At 35.7% G+C, this 9523-nt stretch overlaps 1 protein-coding gene across 1 annotated transcript; it reads left to right on the forward strand.

Annotated features, from left to right (window-relative positions):
- The first annotated feature begins 216 nt into the window (after positions 1 to 216).
- Positions 217 to 8403, forward strand: LOC135107497 (NADH dehydrogenase [ubiquinone] 1 beta subcomplex subunit 8, mitochondrial-like). The gene is made up of 4 exons (XM_064017443.1): positions 217 to 376; positions 3700 to 3920; positions 6466 to 6624; positions 8237 to 8403. Exons 1-4 carry the CDS (start codon positions 295 to 297, stop codon positions 8294 to 8296), a joined length of 522 nt encoding a protein of 173 aa, XP_063873513.1. The 5' UTR covers positions 217 to 294; the 3' UTR covers positions 8297 to 8403.
- The last annotated feature ends 1120 nt before the right edge of the window (positions 8404 to 9523 follow it).

The raw sequence follows: 9523 nt of genomic DNA on the forward strand, positions 1-9523 counted from the left end.
ACGTCTCAGAACGTCAAACTTCATAGAAGCTGTTTTAGCTAGAGATGAGATGTAGTTTCCAGAAGAAAAGGACAGATGACAGAAGGATGTTCAGTGTAGAAGAGGGGGACAGTTGAGTGTCATTACTTTCATGTCATTTTTGCTTTACCAAAATTGCCGTTAGAAAGACTTGAAATAGGAACCGTTCAAATCATAGGACAAAAATAATCATGTCGGTTAGCTGTGAAAATGAAGAGCAAGATCAAGGCCACAAGAAGAGGAGGACCCGCCAGTCAGCTGTGAGTGAGGGCCAAGATGGCGAGGCTGGTGAGGCTGGTGGATACATCTCGGCGGATTTCAGGCCTCCCTGGTGTCCTCATCAGCCGCTCAGCTGGCAGTGAGTTTCCTTGTGTTCTTGTCGACCTTTGCTTGGAAGATTTAGTGACAGAGTGAAAGAGTAAGCAACTGATTTATGTAGAAATGTAACCGGGGAAATTTATCCGGTCTTGCAAGCCACCCAAATAAAAACAAAACTATTGGAATTTAGACTTTTTAAAGATAAATAGTTGAAATTCTCAAAATGGTGAGAATGCAATGCAGTCTGTATCATATTATATCCAAAGCACTCACAAAGTGTATTAGTATTAAAGAATGAAGGACGTGGAGAACCAGAACTAAGCCCAGATGAACATTTCAATCACAGGCTGTAATAACACCACCATACTGCCCTCTTTATAAACGCAAGGTGTGGTGTGGACAGAGATTGACCGTGTGAGTGTTCTTATGGTGTAATGACATATGGGAATTGATATGCTCAGTCAGTAGTGCAATCTGTTATTAAAAGTACAGTTTTCCAATGTATTTTTTGATGTATTAAGAATGATGGATGCATTGAAAACAATCCGAAGTGCCTCGTTTTGCAGATTTCCTTTGACACATCTCCACAAGCTGCACCAAACTCAGCAAGAACAATTAACTCCAGTTTCAGCCACATCATAGTGAAGGGCTTACTAAAAATTCTTCCTAGACCTGTACACCTGAACGGTCACTTTTTAGTCAGGGAGGTGGTGGTTAAGGTACTTAATATACCAAAATACATGGAAATATCTCTAGTGGTTCATGTCTAGTTTCTGAATTACATATGTGTTTCAACAATTTTTTTTCCAAAGGATTAATATTTTGATTTTTACTGTTTTCCCACTGATATTTTCAAAAAGTGCTATATAGCAAAATGAACTGATAAGTTGACTGAAAATATTGCAAATGTGTGTACCAGTCAGGCTCCCTGCCAGAAGGTAGAAGGCGGGGTATGGCTCTTGGTCAGCTTAGCCACTGGCAGTTATAATCAGATGTGATATTCTGTGTAATATAGTAATTAAATTATTATTATAAGCAGTTCCATAAAAATTATTACATATTTTATTACTGGCATCTTTTTTGTTGACAAAAAGAAGTTTTCCTTGCTGTAAATTTTGTTTATTTAAATTACACTTTCCTCAAACTGTCCCTGTTGTTGAAATAATACCATTGGAGGGAGGAAGTTAAAAGCAAGAATTACTGTTCATCAGCATCATCTCACAACCTTCATCCTACACATCTCTGTTACAAGTATAGTAAATATACACTGACAAAACTCTACTCTGAACTTTTCTGATTAAGTTTTCAGAGCACTAAATTCTGTTTGTGTGAATTCCAGTTGTTTTTCAAATAAACACATTTTCAAGAGATCTGAGTGGGAAATATTGCACTAATTTTGATGAGGTCTAGGGATTCCTGCAAAATTTTTACCAAGTGGAGGGCTTTTTGTTGTAGTGTGGCTCAGGCTTCTCTCCCTTCATGATCACTTACCAAATGAAGCACCAGGGCATCTCACCCAGAGGACAAAGCTTGTTATTTTTTTAAAGTAATGATTTTTTGCATCCTGGATCCACAGAATTTTTTTGTTCATCTATACATCTATCCATTTATCTATTTGATTTATCTATCTACCTCACCTCTCCTTACCCAAACTCTCACTATCTTTGTTAGTACCTCTGTCACACATGTACTCCTTTTTTTTTGTTCTTTCACCTTCCAAGTGAACTTCCTCTCCAATCTATACTCAGTTTCAGTTAAATTCAGTTCAGTTATCAATGCCATTCTGTATTCACTTACACAAAATGTAAGAATAACAGTCTTAATAATATGCTAAAAACTCAAAAACTCATGAAAAGTAACCACACTAAAAGCAGTATGAATGCATCATATTGTTGGCTGTGCTTTCATTACCTATAATGTACATAATATGTAATAATATGTTAACTAAGTTACACTCTAGTGTAACCTCTCTCATTATAGAAGTTTGCTGATGTTGATTATCTTTCAAATAGCATATTTTACCCAAAATAAAGTTCCTGTTATGTAAATTAAAATCTTTCATGATATTTAATTTCTAAAAGATGTAGTATAGAAATAGAATTATCATTGGACAGCATGTATGATGAATTTAAGATCAGGATATTACTAAATAAGTGTGATATTTATTGTACAGGATGTTTTAAACTTATAATGGAAAAGACTCCACATTTTTTTGTAATGTGACAAACTTGTAGCAAGTTCATAATATGAGGCAGTAGGTAAGTGTCAGCATGTGTGGGGGGTGCAGCCAGCAGTCTGTGGTAACTCACTCACCATGCCACACACACGATCCCTCAGCTCATAGATCATTAAGATTCCACAGTTGAGATTAATTGAATAACTACTTTAGATTGCCAAGATGTTGAATAAGACTGGTGAGTGATAACATTGGTCTGCACCTTCATGTCCCTAATAACAGGTTCACCAGACATCCACGAGAGGATATGAGGTACCTCAAATGTGTCTCACTCTTAACATTCTTAATATTTTATTATAACTGTACATGATTCATACAGTACCCATAAAAAAGATAATTAATACACATTTGTTTAGATTAAAACAGATCTTCAGCATCTTCATGGCAGCACATGTTGGGCTCAGAACCACTATGTTGTCTACATAAGCAAACACACTGGAATAAATATTATCTATAGCATCCCATTTTAAAATACTTTAATTTATTTCTTGCACTAAGGAATTTATATAAATAGAAAATAGTAAGGGATCAATCACACCATTCAGTTTATTACTCTTGCATAGTTTAAACTGTTCAGAATTTACACCATTCCAGCATAATATTGCAGTGGTGAACAAATATGTGTTGAACAGTAAACAAACAATCAGTGGGCAAATTTCTTTTTCTCTAAGAAAGTCAAGCAGCTTATATATTCAACTGTGTCAGATACTTTTGTGGCATCAAGTAGCAAGAAATAGATGATAGAACTGTGTAAAATACCAGAAGGTATTTCCTTTCATATGAATGTCTTGTATTTCTTCAGTATCTAGCCTTCTCTTTATAGAATTATAACCTTTCTTCTTTGTTCAGTGGTCTTCATTCTTTTTATATTAATTGAGGTCACTCATGTATAAAACCTCATCCATGGATGAGGTGGAGCCATCTCTCTGCCCATGGCCAGTGCTCTTCCCAGAGGGTCATAGCCACCAGAGTGTCTGTAATAAAACTAGCTACAGTTACAGTTTCAGCCAGAATAAACTGGTAGAAATTTATGGTTCTTAATATAATACATATAGTAAGGTGCTTCTTGTGTAAATTACAATTTAGTAGAACACAAGCCATTCTTATATGCTTAATTCTTTGTACAGATTGGAATAAAGATTGGAAGCCTGGACCCTATCCTGTCAACCCAGAAGACCGTGCAGCTGTGGCAAGGAAGTATGGCCTTCGTCCTGATGAGTACAAGCCCATACCAGATGATGGACTTGGAGTGGGAGACTATCCAGACCTGCCCCTAGTCACTGCAGAGAGTCGTGATCCTTACTATCCATGGGATCACCCAGAACATCGCAGAGACTTTATGGAGCCAGTAAGTTGACAAAACCAGTTTCATATAACCAAGGTATTTTCCTAATCACTCAGAAGTATATTAAGGAACACTGCATTTTTCATTTTGTATTTTTTTCAGATATGTCAGTCCTTCAATTATTTAGCGTTTATTTATTTATTTATGTTATCCCCATTTTTCTGGGGAGACAGCCTAGGTATGTATGTTTTTCAGTGTACAGTGTATATATTATTTTTGTATTTGTTTTCAATCTTATGTGGTGGGTGATGAACAGAGCAGCCTTGAACACTGACCAGGAAGAACACTGACATTTTGTTCTCTTATTGATGAAATATTTAAAGCAACATGGCACAGTTTCTTCCTTTGGTATATAATTTTCTTGCACTACCAGTAATATTAAAAATGGTAGTAATACAGTTAGTTATATAGTAGTAGTAGTAGTAGTGTAGTAGTAGTAGTAGTAGTACTAGACAAAAGAAATGGGCTTTGTTCAGTATCCATGGTTAGTTCTTTCTTTCAATGCTAACTCATTTTATCACCTCCATATTTCAACATATTGGTGCTCTCTCTCTCTCTCTCTCTCTCTCTCTCTCTCTCTCTCTCTCTCTCTCTCTCTCTCTCTCTCTCTCTCTCTCTCTCTCTCTCTCTCTCTCTCTCTCTCTCTCTCTCTCTCTCTCTCTCTCTCTCTCTCTCTCTCTCTCTCTCTCTGTCTTACACATTATTAATGGCATAACTTTGCTGTGTACACATTAAATTTTTCAAAAATTCTTCTTTCCTTCTGCTGTTCCTCCACCTCACTCCTTACATCCACATTTCTTCCCATCTCTCCTGCTCAACTTCCCTTCTCTTTTATCTACTTTTACATACCACTGTTCTATTCTGAAATCTGCTTCTGCTCCTTTCATTCCTTTTACTATCCTTTGCTCTATCTTGCTTTTATATTCCAAATATTCTCTTTTCTTCCATCCCTTATTTTGTTCTGGCAAATTGCTTTTTCTATGGTTTCCTATATGCAACTTTCTTTTCCTCCACTGTTTTCCTAACCCCTTCCACCTTTCTTGAATATATGAATAAATGTCAGTATCTGTCTTTTGTTGATATATGGCTCATGAGAAGTCTTGAAATATATCTTACCCTATGAAAGGGCACTGACAACACACACACAGACACACACACACAAGTAGCTTCATGCCCATATTAAGCTTTTTGTGGTATAGGGAGATGGGATTGGTGTAGTACTGTTTCTGTCTCCATAAAAAAAAAAATAAATAAATAAAATTTAAAAAACAGCAGTAGTAGCAATGAAAGTAGGAGTGATGAAGCAAATCATAAAGGGAACATGGAGCTGAACTGAAAAGGATTTTGTACAATGAGGGGTCAGCTGATAATATAAACACAAGTGGGAGGTCTTTCTCAGGATTTGGTATGGAGGACAGAGGTAAGCACAGAATGTGGCAGAGGAGGGTGTTGAGCCTGGAAATATTGTATTAAAAATATATTTGAAAGAATTAAAGTCATGGAGAAGACCCAGGCTGATCAGGATAAAGAAATTAATGATTTGAGAGCCGAAAATGAACAGTTAAGAAGTCAATGTAATGCTTTTGTGAAGGAAATTGAGGAATATAAAAAGAAAATGAAAGGAAATGTTAAAAATATTGTTAATCTAAGGGAGAGGCAAGATGCATGGAAAAAGCTTCAAGAAGGAGAAAAGGAGAAGTTGCCTTTGATCTTGGTGAAGAAATGACAAGAAAAATAATTATCACAATGATACATCCAAGAATAGGATATGCAGCAGAAATTTGGTCTTGTGAAAACACAAACACACATAAGGAGTTTGGAAAGAGTACAAAGAGCAGCACCCAAGATGATACCAGAATTACAAGATTTACCCTATGAAGAGAGACTAAGTTGCAGCTCCCAACTTCAGAAAAGAGACAGGAGAAAGGTGACATGATCCCACTATACAGAATGCAGAGTGAGATGGAAGAAAACTACATAGGGATGATTAATTTGTGTTGAATAAAAGAGAAAAAGAGGACATGGAAGAAAAATAGAAGCAACCACCTGTAGAAAGGATGTAAAGAAGTTTAGCTTCCCTCATAGAAGCAAGGAGTGGACTGGAGGGAGAGGTGGTCTGTGCTAGGAATATTCATGACTTTAAAGAAAAGTTGGATAAGAATAGTTATGAAGACAGGACAGTGCAAGCTTAGCTCCTCTCCTGTATGTTATAACTAGGTAAATTAGGTAAAAATACACACATGCAAATTTCTGAAGAAAAAAAATTTCTCTTAGCATTTAGGCTTTTAGTGTGGGGAAGAATTGCTTCTCACTGAGCAGACTAAGCAAATATCAGTTGTGCACTCTAGTGAGGCCTCTCAGTATCAGGGCATGACAGCAGAACAATTGTTTTGTTTGATGACAACCATGTCATATTACAATCTTCTCATTTATTTTTAGTGTTATTTTTCATTTTCATTCTGATTTATATTTAACTTATATACTGTACCCTATTTCCTTTAACTGATTAAGTTTATTAATCTTACAAATTCTTGTTTGATCTTTACAGATTCACGCAGAGTATGACATGTATGGGCTTGACCGTGTCAATGCTTCCCAAAAGTTGCGATTTTCTGTGACCCAGCAGTTCCTGGCCTTTATGGGAGTTATGACATTCTTTGTGGGTACATATTACCTAATGGAAAGTCGAAAAATACACTGGCCACTTGTGAGTTCATATTTTTAATTAAGCTGTTTATTATATAGTGAAATTTGAGGAGTTATGGAAGTAGGAGCTTGCTGATATTATTGTGATTGTGATGTTGCTGTGAGTGTGTGGTGGAATGTGGTAGTGAGGTTATTTGGAACTGAGTGGTGAGTGTTTATGTGTGTGTGTGTGTGTGTGTGTGTGTGTGTGTGTGTGTGTGTGTGTGTGTGTGTGTGTGTGTGTGTGTGTGTGTGTGTGTGTGTGTGTTTTCCTGATAGGACAGGTAGATTATATCAATCTGGCTGTGTGGAGATAGATGGTTAGAATGAGTGGATGAAGCAATATTAATGTAAGACAAAATTGCAATAGCCAGATTAAAAGAAAACATGAGATGCTGTGAAGTCTTATATATAAATGAAAGAAAAAAAGAACAAAGGCTGACAAAAAAAGCTTATATAAGTAAATATTGATTCAAGGTAATGAATACCATGTAAAAGTTAGTAAATTGTTATGAACTTACTAATGCCAATCCTTGTAAACAAAGAACTGCCTTTGAGATTGTACTGTGATTGATGCAGCATTGGTATAGGAAATTTAGATGATTTATTATGATTTATTGTTAATGTTAAACATTTAACTTTATTATTATCAAATGTTTAAGATAGGTATATAAAGTCTTAAGTACAAAAAACAATTAGGTGTATGACAGTCACATTATGATATTTGAGAAGAAAGAAGTGGAAGTATGTGATTTTAGGGTACCTTATAAAGTGAATGTTCTAGCTTTAAGAAGGTCTGAGGTGATTATGGGAGGAGAACAAATGGAGGAGGTGAGTTAGTTTAAATATCTGAGATCAGCATTAAGTAAACATGATGAAATGGATGGAGGGATAAGAGAGAGTGATGTGAAATGTCATAAGATCACTTGCAAGAATAATGAAAGGATGCCTATAGATTTAAAGAGAAGTTTAAGGAATAGTATTCTTCTACCAGCATTGACATGGATCAGAGTGTATGCTGTGGAAATGAGTTATCAGAGAAGGGCATATGGAGTCACAAGATATGAGGGTGAGAGCAATGATAGTATGTATGGGAGATGTGGCATGAGCAGTAAATTGCAGAATGATAGAATGGATGAATAGGAATACACCACAATGGTGTAGCCATATTGAGAGGATGAAGAGCAAAAAGTTTGCATATTACCAGATTTGAAGGTGCCAATAGAAGAGGAAGAATAAGATAAATGATTGCCTATGTGAAAGTTATTAGTTATAATGTCTCCTATAATATCAGAAACTATACAGTAAAGAATGAGCTTAATCCTTTCTTTACAAAAGAGGGTTTTCAATAATGTTAGAATTTTAGTTAGAATTATATCTTTCTTTAGTCCAAGGGTGGACAGTAAAATTGTGTTATAATTTGAATATTTTTGTAATATGCTATAGCTACAGATCATATGATCCCCCAAAAATATTATTAACTTGTAATATAATTCCAATAAGTGGAAAGTTATTAGAAAGAACCCGAAATGATCCTGTAAAGCAAAAGACACTAGGATTTTTTTTTTTTTTTTTTTTTTTTAATGAAAATTAGCTCTTGCAAATAATAACAATGCTAATTCTTTCTTTTACAGCTTCCCAAGCAATACCCAGGAGATGGAAAAGTGCACTATACATTTGAAAAGCCTGAGTAATGACCAGGTATTTTGTGACATGTACATATAAGATATCTAAAAGATATGTAAAGCGATACATTTTGAATAAAGTATGAATGATTGAATAAATTATATCATGGATGTTACTCAGGTCTTTGCTTAAGACCCAAGCATCGGGTACAGCTGTGGCTACAAGCAGTTTTGTACCATACTTTTGAATTGTTCATGTGGCATGACATATTACATCAAGGAGCTATGTATCACAGTTGGTGAAAATATAAGAAAGATTACAAAAGGGCTTGGTCTATGACTATTATATGAAATAAATGAAACAGGTGACTGCAACAGCACCAGCATAGTATTTGTTCATTGTTGTTCTTACTACTGTTGGTAAGTAGCAGAAAGCATAATTTTGTTTTAGTATCCTCTGAAAATAGATATTATACTTTTTAATGAAAGGATTATTGTTTTTTTTGTAGCTAGGAATAAATGAGAAAGTTTTAAAACTTTCTTTTCTAACAATTATGCCTCCCTAAGGAGTGGCTCCAGTTTTGGTATGGTTATATTTTGGCACAAAAAATAAATGGTAAATAATTGGTAAAGATCAGGGAAAGATGTTGCCATCATAGCAGCATCTGAACTTCAGATTTAGGCAAATCAGACCAGCATTTAAAGAGGAGGCAGGGCTCCAAAGTGTAAGTACACTATTCTTTCATTCTTACGTTCAGTCGTTCATCAAGCAACGAAAATACCAGCACTCCTTTTGCACTAAAATTAAGAAGAAAAAAAAGTGCGCTGACATTTTTTACATTTTCTTTTTTTAACTTTAATTTTCATTTTCTGGTATGCAGAAGCGCGTCTTAGATAAAAGTGCGTCCCCTGACGAGCAGCCACTGGTTGGCAACGCTCGTTTCTCGCCTAGAATCCAGGCGTACTTAACTGGCAAGGATCCTAATCCTTATGAGATTATGACAATGACACGGCAAGAGCGATATGATTATGAGAAGGTGTATAATCGGGCTAATAGAAAGTTGCTCTGTGAAGTTTTTTACACTCTGACGTTCGTTATACGTCCATGGCGTTTGAGGAGAAAAAAGCGCGGTGCTTATCTATGGGAGCGAAGAGGAAAACATTTCGAGCGATTTCGTCAACACAGACTTCGCCGTCATCGACGTCGCGAAATGCGCTTGTCCACTCCAGAAAAAGAAAATAAATTTGGTCAATATTTCATACCGATTCTCAGAAAATTTGCGAAGGTTCTGAAAA

This window comes from Scylla paramamosain, chromosome 15 (genome assembly GCF_035594125.1).
Source record: "Scylla paramamosain isolate STU-SP2022 chromosome 15, ASM3559412v1, whole genome shotgun sequence".
NCBI lineage: Eukaryota > Metazoa > Arthropoda > Malacostraca > Decapoda > Portunidae > Scylla > Scylla paramamosain.